At 39.5% G+C, this 19675-nt stretch overlaps 2 protein-coding genes across 2 annotated transcripts; both read right to left on the bottom strand.

The window, feature by feature from the left end:
• Nucleotides 1-321: 321 nt before the first annotated feature.
• Nucleotides 322-8274, bottom strand: LOC131442679 (mycocerosic acid synthase-like). Its single transcript, XM_058612453.1, has 7 exons — nt 8245-8274; nt 8024-8096; nt 7577-7730; nt 7032-7192; nt 6719-6925; nt 6370-6551; nt 322-6246 (listed from the first exon to the last, which is right to left on the bottom strand). The coding sequence occupies exons 2-7, from the start codon at nt 8079-8081 to the stop codon at nt 712-714; spliced, it is 6297 nt and encodes a 2098-aa protein (XP_058468436.1). The 5' UTR covers nt 8082-8096; nt 8245-8274; the 3' UTR covers nt 322-711.
• A 2444-nt stretch (nt 8275-10718) lies between these two features.
• Nucleotides 10719-15386, bottom strand: rdh12l (retinol dehydrogenase 12, like). The gene is made up of 7 exons (XM_058622754.1): nt 15240-15386; nt 14852-14967; nt 13777-13932; nt 13591-13695; nt 12667-12876; nt 11910-12102; nt 10719-11145 (listed from the first exon to the last, which is right to left on the bottom strand). The coding sequence occupies exons 1-7, from the start codon at nt 15251-15253 to the stop codon at nt 11043-11045; spliced, it is 897 nt and encodes a 298-aa protein (XP_058478737.1). The 5' UTR covers nt 15254-15386; the 3' UTR covers nt 10719-11042.
• Nucleotides 15387-19675: the final 4289 nt, after the last annotated feature.

The following is a 19675-nucleotide window of genomic DNA, read 5'->3' on the forward strand; positions in this document are numbered from 1 at the left end:
AACAATGTAAACTACATTGACAGAAATTGACACATGCAATGTGCTGCAGTCTTTGCTGTCATATTTTTTTTTTAAACTTGATAAATATGCATTGAAGTTTGCTATGATGTCAGAGAGTTGCCTAATTTTTTGCAATGTATCTTGGCTCTAGAGTCCAAAAGTTTAAATAAATCGAATGACTACTACACCCTGTGCAGGTAGTGTACTCAGACAAAAGAAAAATGTCCATGCTGGATTATTGAGGTTATGGTGGTTTATTTAGCCCAGTTAAGCTAATAAACAGCTAAAAAACAAAGACATCACTGATTATATTATTGATGAGTGAATATCAAACAGGCTGATGATTATAGTACGTTGCTGGCACAAGTATACAGACTAAACAACACCACAGACATAAACATAAGAGGTTCAAAGATTAAGATCATTTATTACAATTGCATGATATATTACAAAAGGACTGTACATGATATAAATTATTAACAGAATTGCATATATTACATTTTCATTTAATGTTTAACTCACATTCAAGCAAACTGCACAAAACGGTAATAAAAAACAAATCAAAATTGTACAATGAAAATAAATTAAACAGAGCAGTCAAAAAGCAATATGAACTTGTATTGTTAACACAATAATGTTATTGTGTTGCAATGGCCATTTTTCTTCTGGCCATTTGTTGTTTACATAACTCAACATATGCCTTTAGCATTTTTACAATCTAGTTGAAAGATGCTCTGTGTCCTCAGTTGAGCTATTAGTTGCTGCATTATCACTGAACCTTTCACCCTCAGCTCCTTCACTCAGTATATCTACCACTGTTGACAGCGTGGCATTGGGGTCCAGCAGTTTCACCAGAGGCATATTCACACCTCTTTCCAGGAAGATCCGATTCTGCAGAGTCATGGCCTGCATGGAGTCAATGCCTAAGGAGGAGAGAGGCGTTTCGTCTTTTAGCTCACTCTCATCCAAGCCAACGGTTTCACTAAGGAGAGAGATGACGTAGTCTTTTGACGAGAAAGATTCAGCTTGGTTTGCTTGAGATTCTTTCTCTGATTTTTGGAAAGCTTCCTCAACTAACACGGACAGACGCATGGTCAAGGACACATTTTGGGAGAGGATATTGTACCTGATGTTTCTGAAATTAAACCTGCAAACAGCCTGTTGGGGCCTATTGAGGACAAGGCATTGCTCCAAGCTTTTATGAATTTCAGGGACTTCTAAAATCATCATCCCCTTTGCCTCCAGAAATCGCTGGAAATGCTCCTTGTTCAAGAGAAGACCGACATTCAAGGCCCCCCAGTTGATGGACTGTCCAGGCAGCCCAAGTTTGCGCCTGTAATGACAGAACATGTCGAGGAAGGTGTTGGCTGCTGCGTAGTTGGTTTGTGATGCATTTCCCAGAAAAGCAGAGATGGAGGAATAACACACAAAGTAGTCTAACTGACAGTGTTGTGTTGCGTGGTGCAGATTAAGTGCACCTTTTACTTTTGGTGTGAGAACTTTCTCATAGAGAGATCTGTCGAGTGTCTCAATCAGCCCATCTTGCAAGACAACTGCACTGTGGAAGACACCTTTAATTGGACAACCAGAGAACTTGTGGCCTATGGCACTGATAACCTTGGGCACCTGTTTGGAGTCTGATACATCACATCTCATGCTAGTGATGCAATTTCCACACTGATTCTCTATGTTGTGTATGTCTTGCTGCACATGCGACGTGGGCTTACTCCTGGAGAGTATGACAACATATTCACCCCCTCTTTGTGAGATGAACTTGACAGTTTCAAAGCCTAGACCAGAAAGACCCCCTGCCACAATGTACACCGCTTTCTTTTGGAAAAGCTGTTTTTTTGCTGGCATTAGTGGAATCTGAGTGTCACTGTCGTCCTTTTCTAGAGCCACAACAGCCAGTTTCTTTGTGGTGAAGTATGATTCTGGTTTCTGCAAATGACTGCTCTTGAAGTTATCAGATTCCACACTCTGAAAGGTGAAGCTAGTCAGACCAAATTTCCTGTTTAACTTCAGTGACTTGAGCCACTCATAAATATGTGGCCTTTGTGCACTCAGTGATCCCTTTTGTAAAATGACTGGCATCTGAATTGTCTGCACATGAACGCTATCGTTTATACCTTGGAACAAATCCTGAGCAAGTGAAGTTTGAGTCTGAGACTCGCAGATGACAACAACATGTTCCACCCCTGGAAAATTCCAATGTTTTTCAACCAGGGCTTCATCAAATGGAGGCAAGAAAACAAATGCATCCATTTGTTTGGCATTACATTGTGCTCCAATAACGACATTCCAGCCAGACTTGTAGGCAGTAAGAGCCAAGACTTTCATTAAAGCAGAGTCAGGGACACAGGATATGATTCCGAGATTTTGTTTGGCTCTGGGCAAGGCTCGATGTAGGATTTCCCATGCTAGCACAAAGTAGGAAACACAGGGTGTGTTTTGAAGGAATGAGAATCGTTTTGTGCTGTAGCACACATGTTCTGGCACTGTGATCTTGCTGCCTGCCACCACAGGATAACAGCAGGCAATGTGGTCTCCCACTTTCAGTTTAGTGACATCTTTTCCAACTGCTGTTACAGTACCACTGAAATCAAGAGCTAACAGCTTGTGGCTCTGTAATGAGTGTTTGTTCCAGTAGAGGGTCTGGCCAAATTTAAGATGTGAAGCACTGACAGGGAAGTAATCAGATGAATGAACACATATTGTACTGGGTTGTATTTCAACTGATTTGTCAGTGATTGCCAGGTCCCCCTCATTCATGTGAATGGCACTTAATTGACTCATTCTATGTGCATCAGCTGTCTGGAAGATGCAAGGTTCAGACTTTGTTGGGGAAAAAATGGCCTGAGAACTGTCTATGATCTCAGGAGGAGTACGGACAATGGAGGGTTTTAAAACCTCACCATTTTGTACCACCAACTCTGGGTACTTGCTGCAAGGATATGATTGTAGTACCTTAGATAGAGCTGTGATGTCCTGAGCAGAAATGGTGTTTAGATCAATGAGCTGAAATGAAAGCTCTGGTATCTCTGCAGCCAATGATCTGGTCATACCAGCGAGAGCAAAGCCTGGATTTATGTGATCCACTGTGATATCAGAAGAACGGTAGGTAACTGCTCTAATAGAGTGTGGAAAGTGAATTCGCTTGAGCTCAAGGACGATTTGACGGAAAATCTCACAGCAGTTCACCAAACTCTGTAGCACAGCATCAGCTGTTAGTGAAGAAAGATTTTCTTTGCCCCACAAAAACAACACTTCATTAAAGCGTTTCTTGATATCTCTGATCTTGAGTTGTGTCAAGAGAGAGGGGAAGCCCTGGCTCAAAATGTCTTTTGCATGTGTGTATGGAATGTATTGAGATTTTGAGTCTAAATGCTGTTGCAGACCATTAGCAATCCCTATTTGGTCACAAAAGACCAAGGCTGTGGGAGGAGCAGATGTGATACTTTCACGGAGTACACTGAAGGAATTATGGTAGAAGTACTCCTCAACCACATGCGAGTGACTTCCAAGATACTTGATAATCACATGCTTAACCTCAACCAACACTCTGCCTTCTCTGTCTGCAAAACAGCCACACACCTCAAAGTGATTGGTACCCACGTCGATTGCTCTCAAGTAGACAATCATCTCATCTTGCAAGGGTTCAAACACCGTCAAACTTCCTATTTGGGCAGGAAAACCTGGCCTACCAGCAAAAATGTTCTCAACTGTAACTGGAAGAAGCTGCATCAGATAGTCCAACACAACAGGATGAATGCAGTAGTCATGTAGCTGAGGCTGCAGCTCCTCTGAAACTGAAACAACTGCATAGGCCTCCCTGAGATCTTCCCCATAGTGCACATTTGCCTTGTTCTTGAAGACATCGCCATACTGAAATCCCCCTTGTGACAGATACCCATAGAACTCCTGAAAGCTCACTACAGATTTGCACCTTTTGAAGATGGAGCTCAGTGAAATGCACTGTTCCTCATACAACCTCTCTCTCTTAGAAACAACTTTGCCTGATGCATACAATGCAGACGAAGAGAATACTTTGAAACTTGCCTCTTTCTCTTGGTGTTCCAGTTGCACTTTCACTTCAGGAGAATTCAGGGATAAAACATAAGGATTGTGGAAATTGACATTAAGCTGCACAGAGTTGAGTGCTACTTTTGGTTTGGAACTGGCCATGAATGCGGCTAAACCCAACTCTGCATAGAAGGCACCAGGGATGATGGGTATGTTATTATGTTTGTGCTCTTTCAGGTAGAAAGAAGAGTCTGATGACAGGTCACAGCGAAAAATGTTGCTCTCACTTCCTGTCTGACAGAGCACAGGATGATCACTTGCCTTGTTATTTTGTGCTGCTCCGATGATAACATCCCTATCTGAGGTATCAAATTTGTATCGTGGGAAAGGCAGTGGCAAGGTCTCGTAGCCTTTGTAGAAGGTGTTCCAATCTACCGGAACTCCCAGTTCAAACAGCTTAGAAACAACAGACACAATTGTTTCATGATCTTTCTCTGGTTGCACCGAGGCCAGGACAGCTGTGCTATTATTATTATCCAGACATTCAATGATGTTTCTCTGTAGTGCCCTTCGTGGTCCTATCTCTACAAAGACTGTGTTCTTCTTTCCTTTTGTTGCTGACCTCACTGCTGGCTCAAATGCTACTGGCTCACGAATGTTTCTAGCCCAGTATTCACCGGTGCAAAAATCTCCCTGCTGGAATTCCTTGCCTGTCACCGTTGAGATCAACTCTGTCTCAAGATCATTAATCTGCAGGACGCCAATCACGTCCTTGATTTCAGATAGAATTGGATCCATCATGTGGCTGTGGTAAGCAGCAGGGACATCCAACACACGGAGGAAAAGATGCTGACCACTGGCTGTAGTGCTTAGCTCCTTATGGATGTTAATGATTGCATCTGCATCACCTGATAGGGTGCAGGACTGTGGACTATTGAAAGCAGCAAGGGAAACTCTACCAGAGTAATGAGGGAGGAGAGCAGTTACCTCCGTTACAGCCATGTTGCTTATCACAAGCATCTTACCCCCAGTGACTTTCTTCTGGAGTGTGCTGCGGAAATAGATGACGTTTACTGCATCTTCAAGGGACAAGAGGCCAGAACAGTGAGCAGCTGCTACCTCGCCCACAGAGTGTCCAAGTATTGCATCTGGCTTGACACCCCAATGCCTGAGTAGGGTGCTAATGCCAACCTGGATAGCAAAGAGTAATGGCTGGACAACATCTGGGTTTTTGAAGTCATTGCTCTCAAACTCCCTCTCGAGTGTTTCCAGGATGTTCAGGGTACTCAGCCTTTTAAAAAGTTGTGCAATTTCCATGATCTTTTGTCTGAATATAGGCTCGTGTTTTAGCATCTGCTTGCACATGCCATGGTAAGTGACACCATTTCCACAAAAGACAAACACTAACCTTGGATCTGAGGAGCATGCGCTGATATTTTTGCCAACAGCAGCACATAGCTTCTCTTTAAGGTCAACTACAGATGATACCACAATGGCCTTTCTGTATTTATGTTTCAGGTGGCTTCTTCTGCAAGCTGATGTGTACAGAAGTGAGTTTAGATCAACTTGACTATCTGCCTCCAGCTGTTTAACGGTATCCTCCATCATGAGAGAGAGTGATTTGTTTGAATTTGCAGATATGACAAAGTACTTTGGTTGTGTCCTGACATTCTGGTGCCTAATGGGTGACTGCTTATACTGTTTGACAATAGCATGTGCATTTGTACCCCCAAAGCCAAAGTTGTTCACCCCTGCAATTCTTGCACCAGAGGCTTCCCACTTTTCCACCTCTTTAGGAAACTTGAGGTTCAAAGCTTTGGCATCTACACTTGCAGTTTCTTCAGAGTAGAACACGGAGGGAACAATGGTCTCATGATTCATCATTAGAAGAACCTTAATGAGTCCAGCCACTCCAGCTGCCGATTCTGTGTGTCCAATGTTGCTCTTCACAGAACCAATCCGCAGTGTCTTTGAACCAGGAGGTTTGGCTTTGGCGATGGCATTTGCGATGCTTCCTGCCTCTGTTGGGTCCCCGACCGGTGTTCCAGTCCCATGTGCTTCTATGTAGTGGACATCTGCGAGATCAGACTCGGAGTAGATTCTTCGCAGCAGCTCCTCTTGTTGGGTCATGGAGGGTTTGGTGATTGGAGTGACCGAGTGTCCATCTTGGTTGACCGCTGTTTTGCTGATGATACCCCAGATATGGTCATGGTCTTGTATTGCCTGTTAAACAACATAAAGACAAAAATTAAACTATGAGAGTAGAATAAAATTATGTTTAATCTTTAAAACAAACACAATGCTTAGTCGTAGCCAAGCAGTTATTCGTTATTTTATTCCCCTGACCTTTTTCAGTGGCTTCAGGAGAACAATTCCACAGCCTTCTCCTCTACCATAGCCATCTGCTCTGTTGGAGAAAGCTTTGCTGGTCCCGTCAGGTGAAATCATCTTGGCTTTGCTGAGGGCAACAAACACTCTTGGCTCGAAGATACAGGTGACGCCTCCACAAACAGCCATGTCACAATCTCCTGATAAGACAACACAGAATTTTAACCTGGTAATAAAATTCACAGAGCTCTGTCTTTGTTTTTTTTTTCTTTTAAACTTGCACTATAGTGTGTGCTTTAGTTGAAGAGGCACACATTTTTCAATAAATATAGTATCATAAGTGTTTAAAAAAAAAAAAGTTAGTAACCTTGTTTAATGGCTTGACAAGCGAGGTGGAGAGCCACCAGGGAGGATGAACAGGCACTGTCTATGGTCAGCGATGGCCCAGTAAAGTTGAAGGTGTATGAAACTCTGTTTGCTGCGATACTCATGGCAAGTCCTGTTCCAGTCCAGTGGTTGATCACACTTGGGTGGACATGTGCAGCATTTGTTTCATAATCACGGTTCATTAGGCCTGCATACATATGAATATATTAGGAATAATTAGGTTTTCAATCGCCATATCTATGTACAAAATCAGCGAATTTGACTATGTATTTTACAAAATAGTCAAGACTTACCAAAGAAGACTCCTGTCCTGGTGCCACTGGCCTTCTCCATAGGAAGTCCAGCATTCTCTAAAGCTCTGTAAACGCACTGGAGGAGCTGCTTTTGCTGAGGATCCATTTGTTCCACTTCACTGTCACTGATGCCAAACAACTTGTGATCAAATTCATTAAACCTGGAAACGATTGATCAGAAGCACTCAATCAATTTAAATGGCTGAGAAAAATGCTTTTAGAGTCAGATTTACAAATACTTTATTAATTACTGGAGGAATTGCTTTCATTACAGCTTCTACCAAGCGAGATTCACTACTTAGTGTGCACTAAGTGTACTATAGAAGTAAGGTGCAGATTAAATGCAAAGTAAATAAATCAGTTATACTCAGAAGCACAGTGGACATCTATGTTGCACAGTAATAAGTACCGGTACAGTCATGGTTTATTGACTCAGATTATCTGACAAACTGAGGCTGGAATTAGTATAATGACTTGAACTCAGTGACAGGAGTTTGAATGTAAATAGTTTATTAAATAGTATATAAATAGTTTATATGACGTACCCGTCAATGAGCGCAGCCTTGGCGGTGCGAGATTTACCCGCCTTGTTGTCGTCTGGATCATACCAACTGGCTACGTCAAATCTCTCTTTGGGAATCTTCTCAGAACAGTTTCTTCCCTCCAGTAGAACATTCCAGTAATTATCCAGCCCTTCTCCTGTTTGGAAACATCACTTCTTATTAGATTATTCTTTCCCAAACTTTATTTTTTTAGGTTGTCAAACTCTAGTGACCCAAATCACAATTTAAATTGTGACAAAGTGCAAATTTGGGCATAATTTAGCCAGTCATTTATAACCATAACCGAATTAGTAAATGAATTATTTCCAAGAGAGGTTTAGTTTTTCAATTCCAACTTAGTTTTATGCATGTTATTTGAAATGTGCACACATAAATATTAACAAAAAGTTTGGGTAAATTCCCAATATGATGAAATATTATATATCTTACCCCCAGGAAAATTGCACCCAATCCCCACCACTGCGATACTGTCTTCAGGTTCCTCCATCCTCACTGTACATCACTATGTGAGAGAAAAAAAAAAAAATCAAAAATCTTTACTGCACCATCATCGGCACTATCACTCTTCCTCCCAGACTTCACCACATCCAGCAGTGAATGTGGTTAATGTTCTGTTGCATTTGTTCAATTAGTGCCGTTTAGTCACGCACCATATCATCCTTACACATCCATACCGCTCGTCTTTTCTCCTACTGATGCTATCAGTGCCGGACCCGCGGCGGACTCTTATACTCAGCCTCTTGACCTTATCAAACATTAATGATGGATTGTTTACGTGGCCATGGAGATGAAGGACCTCAGTGCACACACACATTTATGGTGCCTTGCGAATGATTAGACCGGGTTTGATGAGAATATGTTATACAACAATTGTAGGTCTTGTTTCATTGCAGCTTATCGCAGTTATAACACAACCATCAAACAATCAAGGGCTTTAATTTTAAAATCTTCCTACTGGGAAATAGTACCACACATGATTTCCTCTTAAAGCAACCTTAACATCCACTCGCAGCTTCACGTCAAGAAATAGCCCTAATTTTTTACTATGTTAATTGTCTGTTTTGATTAGATAATCTCAGGTCAAGGTAGAAGCGAAACAGCAGCTGAATCAAAGACTTTTCGTCCAAATCTTTACGTCTACACTATAAGCAGCTCATCTTTACATCTCAGCTGCTCCTCTATTCCCTCTAGATCCTTACTATTTATGACATTAACATTTATCAGACATCAGATTTTATTTATAGTGAAGGGAATATTTGTGAGCAGGTCAAGACAAATTTTAAGAAACATTTATCGCCATTCTTATTCAATTTTGGAAGAAAGCTCTCACTAGTAGAGCCAATTTTCTATAAGATGTGGGGTATTAAACTATGGAATGGCTTATCCCAGCTTTATGGCTTTCTGAGGTATGTATGTGTATATATATGGAACTAATCCTATGTTCTGCATAATATTGTGATTTTTAAAAAAAATGTTTGTTTAGGTGGAGGCTTCAAACAAGCCCATATATTTTTGTGTATATTTTAAATTGTGCAAAACAAATAAAACTAAACTAAAACATGCAGTAATATCCATAATGTACATATGTAAATCATTATTCATATAGAACTTTACTGACAAAATAATTACATTTTGTCATGTATTTGTCTCCGATATTTGACCAAACCCATCATTTACATATTTTCCCCTCAGGTGTGTGAGATGTTTCTCTGTTTAACTGATGTTTGTGGTTTAAAAAAAAATCAATTAACTGCTTTCTCCGACTTTCACACAGGAGCAAAACTCTTTTGTCTATAGTTTCCTCCATGCACACACACCACAAACACATTCATTTACGCAGGCCATTAGGCAATAGGAAACACACTCACACACAAAAAGGAAATGAAGAAACGCTTGCTCACCAACCCGCAAATGAGAAAACAGTTAAGAGTTCAAATGAATATATGAACGGTTGAGTTCTAAGAGAGAAATAAAAGTGAGTAAAATCAAAGAGTGAAATATGGTATAAAAAAAGGGTAAATCAAATTATTTCATTGGAAAGTGGCAACTTTATTTGTCCTTAGTGCTTCCTGTGAGTCAGTGATCTAATCATGTCGCAGTTGCAAGATGCCAGTAAAGATACTTTTCCAAAGAACTAGTGTTGTGTTGTGTCATAGTAAACACTCCAGTGTGTCATACTAGATACAGGGCTGACAAAAGTGGGGCTCGAGGGCCATAGTTGGCCCACCAAAGGCTTTTATTTGGCACACCAGAATTATATACATTTAAACTAAAAGAAATATTAATCAAAATACAATTGTTTATGCTTTTTCATATGACACAAGTGGTCATTGATATTATAATTGAGTGGATGGTTAGGCAGTGAATTGTCATTGTTTAAAACTGAGTTACCTGCACTTAAAAAGCTGATTATGTAATATCATGATGGCACCTTACAAAAATAAAGTTTTGTGTCTGAAATATACAATGTCGAGTTATTATTTAGCTTTTTTAAAACTAGGGTGTCTGTACTTGCTTGTGTCTTATAATAATGCCAGAAAACACAATGACTGTTTACTTTTGGCATGTGGTACATGATCATGTTTCAGGTTTTGGAAAATAAGTTCAAGGCCTATCAACTTTTAGGGAATCTATGTACAATAGTGTCATTTGTCCATCAATGTTACTGCGTTCAGATTGTTACATCATAATGACAAGATTAAACCAGTATTTCAGATTTAAAGAAAGTTGCCGTTGGACATTTTGTGCAAACATGATGTTTTTGTATCAACCTAAACTTTATTGTCAAGTAAAATCAAACTAAACAGAATCACATTGTTAATATGTCTTGGCATGTCTTTTATAATTTTCTGCAGAACTCAAGTTACCTGCTGTAAAATCCCCAAAGTGTGTGGCAGTGTAACCTTTGATTTATAACCTTTATCAATCCACTGCAGTTGCACAGAAATCAAGTTTATGACTGTGTCACCAAGGGCAGATGTAATAAAAGAAAAATCCCTTTACACGATAAGACAAACCTTGATAAAATAATAATAACAGTGGTTGTTTACTTTTTTCCGTATGTAGTTGGCCAAAAAAACACCGCATATAATAACACACACAAGGAAATACAGGCACAAAATGATGGAGTGTAACAAAGTTTATTGACAAAAAATATAGCACATGTACCAAAATACAGCAGCCTGACTTGTAACAAAACTTTTTAATGTTCACTATGAAACCATTATTGAAGTGGTTATGACAGTATTTGAGAGTACGGTCGACTCTGTGATTCAGGAATGTAAACATGAGTGATTTATTTTCCCAACTTATAAAAAGTGCATCATTGTAGTATGGTACGTTAGTAAACAAATGCAAACAGGGACTGTTAGAAAACACGTGTGAAACAGTTTTATTAGTGGAATAAGAATTCATCGGAGCGTAACCCTCCACCTCCGCCATTTCAGCCTCATTCTGGTGTGATGGAGAGCAAACGACAGCTCAGCTCCCACAACTTCTCCGCCACCTTGTCGTCTTTTCCTGCCGCCGAGCAGCTGGCAGGAGCACAGTCGCTGTTGGTGGAGATAAAATGGAGGAAACTCTTAACAGCAATTCCCAAAATTATTTCCCAGTCTCTGATAGTGTTTTGGTCGCCATCTACTCTACTAAAAACTTTCAACATGCTTTGCATTTGAATGTGCACTAAAAAAAAAAGCGAGGTGACTCACTCCATAAAAACATGTTATTCAGCTCCATGACGAGAACCACTTCTGCACAATTGGCACTGGCACCTGTTGGTAACTAAATTAGTTGCCAACTACCGGGTACAGCTATAATTATCTATAATAAAATATTATCTTCTCCTACATTTTCATCCAACTCATACATCAAAACATTCGGCTCATTCCCGCTAACATTCTATTTTTTCTGCTTATTTATTCATATTGTTTGAGATTCTTAACGATGATCTACATTTATCTGTCAATGTTTTCCATTGAAAATGAATAGAGCCCTGATCTACCATTGATCTGAAGCATGAGAGGAGTAAGGGGGGTAAGAGGAACTAATTGGATGAGATTTGCTGACTCAGCATTCCCAACACTGGTATTTCAATCCAGAGTGGTTTAAAGAATAAAGAACTGGAAAACCAGAGCAACTGTCAATTATTTTCATAACTGAATAATCTTTTGATTATTATCTGAAACAAAACCAAAACCAAAAATCATTCAGTTTGAACTATTTCTTTGTTATATGGAAACCAGAAACCAGTTTGATTAATACTATTCTTGTGTGTGTGTGTATATATATATATATATGTATGTATATGATGTAGTACCTGTAGTATCCACCACTCTCTTTCTCCAGTGACGGCTCCACCGCACAGTAAATGGTGGTCTGAGCTCCCTGAACGGAGTCTTTAGTGAACGGACTGACCATCTTCATGGCAAACAGCTGAGGGGCGCTCATGTGACGCCACAGATCTGTCTGGACAACGCCGGGGTGGAGAGAGTACGCTGTCACTCCTGTGCCTGGAAGAAGAACGTAAACCTGATTCAAATTACACTGAATCATAAAATAAAACAGTACATAGAAAACAGAAAATACCAGACTTAGCACATTTTGTTTGACTACCACAGAGAAGAATGGTGAGTGGTGGTGAGCATAAGTGATCTGCAAAAAAAAATTGCATCTCCTGTGATCACATGAGATCAGATCTGACTTTATTTAAATAGAGTGTTAGAGTGAAACAAAGCACTAAATGTGCTGCTATAGCATGAAATAAAATTTCAACAATACCATGAAACTGGAGCAGACAGACTGGAGGCACTCAGATTTGCACTTAGTACTGTCTGCCATAACCATAAACTATAGCTAAAAATCTTAGGTCCTACATCTGAGACATATAATTTGTTAATGTTAATTTACAATTTTTTTTCCTCTTTTTACCTCTTCACACATTCATTCTTCAAGTTTTTTGATTTTTTGATTGATAAACGTTGTTTCCATACCATATGAATCTATGTGCACTGTATCTGTGTGAAAAGTGCTTTCGAATAAAGGGAAAATTACAGAGCTAAAGCTACATTTCTCACCCTCCAGTCGTTTTGCCAGGGAGCGTGTGAAGAGGATGTTGGCCAACTTGCTCTGAGAATAGGCTGTCATCTTGCTGTAACTCTTCTCGCTATTGATGTCGTCCAGATTAATTACGCCCCAGGAGTGAGCCATGGACGACACGGTGACAATCCTGGCCGGAGCCGATCTTTTAATCAGGTCGAGCAACAAATGTGTCAACAGGAAGTGACCTGGAGAAAAAAAAAAGGGGGGTTACGATGTTTTGGAAGAGAAATTTTAAAAAGGTTTAAATGTAACCGCCAGCGGAGAGTGCCATTTGAGACCTTCGTCCGCATGAAACAGGAAGTCATAATGTCTCACAGTGACATTATGCTGTTGTAAAATATTGTTAACAGCTTTATACAAAACAACATTTATAGGAGTACCGGTCGTAGAATAAAAAACGTGGACTGTAACACGTGATCAAAACGATTAAACAAAGCGTGTTTTTCATCATTTCTCACACAGAGGATCTGCTTGTATGTGCTAAACCTGATTAGATTGTACAAAGAGCTCATTGTTGTCATACAGGACCTGCTCTTTAAAAGGTCCACTGTGATATTATTTCGAATTGGCAGAATTCTTCACACCGAGCTGTTTATCTGGGTCAGTTAACATGATTTTACAGTAGCCCACAGTGGACCGACTGCACATCTTTTGTCTTTTGATGATAACTGTAGGTTACATAGTTCCTCCAACACACTCCAAACGTGCAACTTGACATAATAAATGTTGCTAAATTTAAACACACTGCAACATTTGATTATAGACCAGCTCCCAAATTTTTCCTGCAGCTCATTTTCTATGTATAACAATAAAATGTGGGGAAACGAAAGCTCACTTTAGTGACGTGACTCACAGATAGAATGAGTCGTCACATCTGATATAACAAGGTTTATATTTACCCATGTGATTGACACCGATCTGCATCTCAAATCCATCTGTTGTTTTCCCATAAGGACAACTCATCACACCAGCGTTGTTGATCAGGAGGTTGAGTTTTGGCTCATCTTTAAAAAGAAAAATGTCAAGTATAGACTTTTTTTTTTCCATTCATCTTCTACACAATGTTTTTTTGGTTCTCCTCATACCTTTATTGATGCCTTCAGCGAACTCTCTGATCGACTTTGTATCTGCCAAATCCAGTTTCTTACAACTAATATTTTGGTTTCCCGATTTATCAATGATCTCTTTTACGGCGGCTTCTGCTTTCTCCATGTCCCTGCATGCAATGATGATCTTCGAGCCTACACAGTAAAAAAAAATAAACAGTAGTAGAATGCATCAGTAGTTAGCACTCTAGCACTAATTAGTCAGAACAAGGGCCTCCCATAGTCCAAAAACATGGGAGATTTGGGGATTAGGCAACGAGAGACTGCATGGTTGTTTGTTTCCATGTGGCCCTGTGATCATACCCCACACTTCGCCCTAAGCGAGCTAGGATTGGCACCCTTCTCGCAACCCTCATGTGGAGGATAAAGCGGTAGAAGATAGACAGATGGATAGAATGCATCAGTCAGAAAGTGCCATATAAACTAAAGTGGAGAGCACCCTCTCGTGACAAAATGTGTCCATTACTAACTTATGTATATAGTGTATAGAGATAGGGATGCATGATATTAGACTTTTTGTCGTTATCCGATAACTGATACCAACTGATTTAGTCTCTTCTGTAGTGAAATTAAAATAATACTCACACAGATTTAGATTTCTTCATTAAGCAAATAATATATAAACAAATAATATAATTACCAGAAAATAAGTCAACGAGGTAGCAGCCTATTTAGCCAACTGTTGTAGTTATTTGTCAATGTTTGCCGACATCTGATAATACATTTTAAAGCCAATATCTACTGATACCTATAATATCGAGCATCCCTAATACTGTATGTATATCATAAACATTAAACTGTGCGGAAAATCATTTGTTTTGCATCAATAATAGAATTATATTTATTGTAAAGCATACTGATAGAAACCCACATAGTGCTGTACAAAATGGCAGACCCCAATTTTAATATTGAACTGTATGCCCTCATTAATATTCTGTCTGTTTGGTAATACAGCAGCAACAGTCATCATGACGAGGCAAAAACTCATGTGAGTTTGTGTCATATTTTTTTAGAGATACCGTGGTTCTGAAACACATTTCTCTGGTGTTTTCACCTCTTTTCGCCAGGTCGATGGCTGTTTCTTTGCCGATGCCAGTGTTTGCCCCGGTGATGAGCGCAGTTTTCCCATCAAGCCTTGCGTCAGAGGACCAAGGTGTCCGGAAAAAACTTCTACGATGTTGAGAAATCACCTTTTTAATGTCGTAACCAGAAAAAAAACAACACACACACGTAGGACGAGGCAGACTTACAGGAAAAAACTAAAATAAATATGTGCGTTTACGCAACACAACAGCAGCAAAAAAACAAACATAAAAACACACTATTCCAACAATAAAAATCATATTCAGTAATCAAACTTATATTTACTCGAATTATATGTACATTTGTTTGAACAGCTCATACACAATTTAAATGTAAGCTATATAAAATGTAGTCCTTACCTTATCATTTGCATTTCACTTTTAGATTTAAAGTAGTAACGTCAGATGGAAAAACATGAGAACAACTGTGAAAATAAAACTTAAATTTTCTTTTCGCTCCCTAAGAAGCAACAGTGGACTGAAACAGCGATGAGGAAGTGTATTTACATCAAATCCACTCATGTTTGATTAGCAGGTGTTTCAGCCAATCAGCTGCTACTTCAACCTTCATGTACGATGCGGATTGGTTCAAGAGCAGGATTCGCTCCTCCCTCTGTAGAGTGTGCGCTCGGTTTTGAATACGGCTTGCTCCGGACGGGCTGTAACTCTGTCCCCCGTATTTCCTATTTCTAATATTATTAGAAATGGTGAATCTTAAATAAAACAAATAAAATGTGTCCAAGTAATGTACAAGTAGTCAAATAACATGAATTATTGTGCTCAGAAAAACAAATACGAAGAACAAGGTAATCAGAGATTGCAGACTTTCACCCCATACACACAACAAGCCTCTGGCACCCTCTGTTGGTCATTGTGGCAAGTGCAAGCAAGTGCCGACGCACACACAACACAGACACACCAAAAACAATACTTCACTCCCACTCCGTAGACAGTCTTATAGTACCATAAAGGGATACTGGACTAAAAGGAAAAGTATCTTACAAGAAAATGACTTTGGTAGAAGTTGAAGTCACTTTTATATAATATTACTTAAGTAAAATTCCTAAATATGAAATGTACTGTAATCAAAAGTAATTTCGTCATGTAAAATGTACTTAAATTTTAGAAGTAAAAGTGTTTTTTTTAAAGTGAGCATTGAGCCATGGTGGCTCAGTGGTAGGGCGAGTTGTGCTACAACTGGAAGGTTGTGGGTTTCATTCCTGGCACTGCTAGTCTATGTGTCCTTCAGCAAGACACCTAATCCCATGTTAAATGCAGATTACGTGATCATTGCTTCACCCCACGGAGTCAATTGGGTCGGAAAAACAACAAAAACGAGACAGAAACTCTTAATGCAAATCTTCCTGCTCTCTGTCATTAACACCTTTTGTCCAGCAGGTGTCAGACAATTACCATCTACCTCTCCGTGAAAGCACTTGAAAAGCCTGTTTCACAGTGACACCAGGCCTGTGTTTGCAGTGTTTTGTCTGTAGACAGCTTAACAGGCTGGTATTGGGGTAAACCGTGTCCTTGGCACTGAAAGTTGCACTGAAACCTCTTACTGCAAGGGACAAGAAAAAAAAAAAAAAAATCATAAAAACACCTATTCACCAAGGTTGCAGATTGCAGACGTTATTACAGCAGACCGTGGGAGTTTACACTGTGTGAAAACAAGGTCATTTCCTTCCACTTTCTTCTGCTACAGTGTGTGACTGTGTGAATCTGCATTTTCTTTTATGAAAAAAAGAAAGACTGATGTGTGCACATTTGAATTTGCTCCACTCTGATTAGAAGGAGTACAAAATCAAGTTTGTGTGCACTTCTCCTGATTGCATACAACCCTCCCCTCTTGAGCTCTCCATGTTTACTTTAGCAGAAAGTGGCTGTTCATTAATTTTTCAGATGCTCTACAACAGCATGTGATTTCTCTCACATGCTTCAACATAGAATATGTTATATATATTTTGCCACAAAGTGAATCTATACATGTTAGACAATCTATACAAACATAGACAGACATAACAGTTTACCTATAAGCTTTTAGAGGCGCCACTTTAGCAGCTTCCTAGAGACCAGAGACAATGGAAAAGGCAAGAGGATGCATTCAATAAACTATCTGAACAATAAAAAAAGCTAAAATTGGACTATTAACTTTGGCAGATGTTGCGAAAGAGGATGCAGGTTTTTATTTTTATTTCGAGCTGGGGGAAAAAAGAGGCCAAAATAAAACAAATAAACAAACAGGAGATGAAAGCAAAGCTCTTATTTTGAAATGCACTTTCAAATGATGGAAAAGTAATGAAAGCGCCATATTCTGAACTTTTAAATTAAAGTTTATCATGATATATAATATTTTGCCTCATGATAACGGAGAAATATAACTTTATTAATTATAAAACTACCTTGTATGTCATGTCAAACTTATTGCATAGATGTGTTTTTTTCCCCCTTGTAGTTTAACTACATGACACAAAATATCTTCTTCATCGATTTCCTGTGTTTGCAGTGGATTGTTGAACACATAAGGTAAATACAGCACTTTAAAGTGGAGACTGACTTTAAATGCAGTATTTACGAAAAACAGGTTGTCATAATTTGAATGGCGCTTCTGTAAAGGTCGTTTCAGGAGAAAGGGTTCAAAAGAGGACATTTTCCTTAAACACTGACTCAGCAAAGCTGGGACTCAGAGTTCAACAACAAAAAGTCTAAAAGTAGTAATTTGGAGAATAACCATGTTTAAAAATAAGGAAACCTAATTTCCCTGTCCTCTATAGCTACTTGTCCTGCTGCACTGTTTACATTATAACATCTTTTTAAGGTCATGTCCCTTGATGCCACACACACTCAGCGGCCATCAGTCTGTCTTGTACGCTGACCTTTCATCAAAAACTGTACAATAATCTGTGGCTGTGGGATGATAAACATCTTGTCCTCTGTGTCTGTCTCCTGCCCTCACCTTCACTCTGCAGACCAAACCCCACCAGCCACGCGCTGTCTAGTCTGCCTCTCTTTCCTGTCTGCTCCTCTCTATATTTGGTCTCTCACCCTTTTAGTCTCCTTCACCTCTTACATAACGTGTAATCGCTGCCATTCATTCGCTGTGGAACTCTAAGTCTCTGATCTCTGATCCAATCTCTGACGTGTGATGGGGCGACATTTCCCACAGATACAAATCTACGCCTCCATGATTACAGTACGTCTTTTCCTTGTAAACAGTGGTGTTTGTTGTACACCAGCGATGACAGAGACCTTCATCTGACCACTGCGCAGTGGTATCATTTAGCTGTGCCACGCCATCTTCCATGATAATTGAGTGCAAGCTCTTTTTTCACCCCCTCAATCTTTGAATTTTCTCTGGAGAAATCAAACTGAAAGGTTGTCTTAAGCGTCACGTTGTACAGACTCAGTCTCATAAATAGTAAAATCCACTCCTCAATGACGATTTAAAGGATTAATTCACTGCTGGAAAGATGAATGTTTATTAAAACGGGGCCATCTATGTAGTAGAAATGTGAAGTAATATTTGAAGTAAGTGCCTTCTTGGCCGAGAAAGGCAGAACATTTTTTTTTGACTCATGTAGATGAATGACAACAACTCCCAGAATGCACTGCACTCGCTGCCCTGCGAGGCACAGCCATAGGCCACACCCCCTTTTTACAGAGTATTCCTTTAAGGCTGAAAAATGTCAGAATATTTTAAAAAGATTGAACATGATCATGCCATTAGATTAACATCATTTTAGGTATTATAAAAGAACGTCTTGGATTTTTTCTTTCAATTTTTTGTCCAGAAGCAAATGTATGTTATACTCACATCTTCACATACAGCTTATGTTTCCTGTCTTATTTTCAATCTCACACTGTAGATCACAGATCCTATAACTCATGTTAAACCTCAGATTAATCCAGAAGACTCAAATTCACGGGCCGTGGGCTACATGTTACAAGCATCACATTCAAATGCAGTGACGCAAACGTCAAACCAAGAAAGCTTGACACAGAAGAAAAGAAATGCAGAAATCCGATGTAAATAAGCTTAAATAGTGAGAAGCTGATTCATAAAATAGGATTCCAAGGCCTTTAACTTGTATATGATTGAAACAGAAGCAGTGCACAAAGTAAAAGAAAATAATATCACAAAACCATAATAATCACAATGATAATAATCCTGCTTTGCCTCTCTTATATTCTACTACACTGTTGACTAAAAGCCTTATAAATCAATTTTCTCACACATGTCCGACTCTTCGTTTCATATACCCTTCACATCCACCTTTTCATCTTCACTCTTTCATCTATGCTGCATCATCACAGCATCAGTGTCGATATGAGAGATAATGTCAGATAAATGGAACATGGCAGCGTTGGTTAAATCTAGGAAACACTGGCCCTTTGAAGGTGAGTGGACGCCGGTTATTACAGGGATCTGCTCTGAGCCGCAGGGAACAGGCGATCAGTTGCTATTTATAGAAGTGTCTCAAGGCGTCAGTGTTGAGGTTCTGAGCTGCAGCAGAGACAAGTGTATAGTCCTTCAGAGGGCACATGTGTTTGGCTACTTTGTAACATTCATAGCGACACTGGGCACGGTTCGTCTTTCAGTGTGAACGTCTGGGAGTATCGTTTTTTTTATAGCACATCACTGGAATAACTATTTTAGTTTAGTTTTAATTACCAATGCAGCCAGCTGTCTTATGAGTTATCAATGTTTTTTTTGGAGTGGATTTGATAGTGGGGGTGGATACAGGAAATGATTTTTCCTGTAATAATGTAGTTAAACTGACTTAAAAGGTACAGTG

This window comes from Solea solea, chromosome 1 (assembly GCF_958295425.1).
Source record: "Solea solea chromosome 1, fSolSol10.1, whole genome shotgun sequence".
Classification (NCBI taxonomy): Eukaryota; Metazoa; Chordata; class Actinopteri; order Pleuronectiformes; family Soleidae; genus Solea; species Solea solea.

Bases quoted from the DNA above. Each gene is read 5' to 3' on its own strand.
- LOC131442679 (XM_058612453.1), bottom strand. From the start codon at position 8,081: ATGGAGGAACCTGAAGACAGTATCGCAGTGGTGGGGATTGGGTGCAAT. The intron at 7,731-8,023 runs GTAAGATATATA...GTTTCCAAACAG, and splicing joins TGGGTGCAATTTTCCTGGGG to GAGAAGGGCTGGATAATTAC. The intron at 6,552-6,718 runs GTTACTAACTTT...TTGTCTTATCAG, and splicing joins TTGTCAAGCCATTAAACAAG to GAGATTGTGACATGGCTGTT.
- rdh12l (XM_058622754.1), bottom strand. The intron at 12,877-13,590 runs GTAAATATAAAC...TTTTTTCTCCAG, and splicing joins GATCGGTGTCAATCACATGG to GTCACTTCCTGTTGACACAT. The intron at 12,103-12,666 runs GTGAGAAATGTA...TTCTTCTTCCAG, and splicing joins CCTGGCAAAACGACTGGAGG to GCACAGGAGTGACAGCGTAC.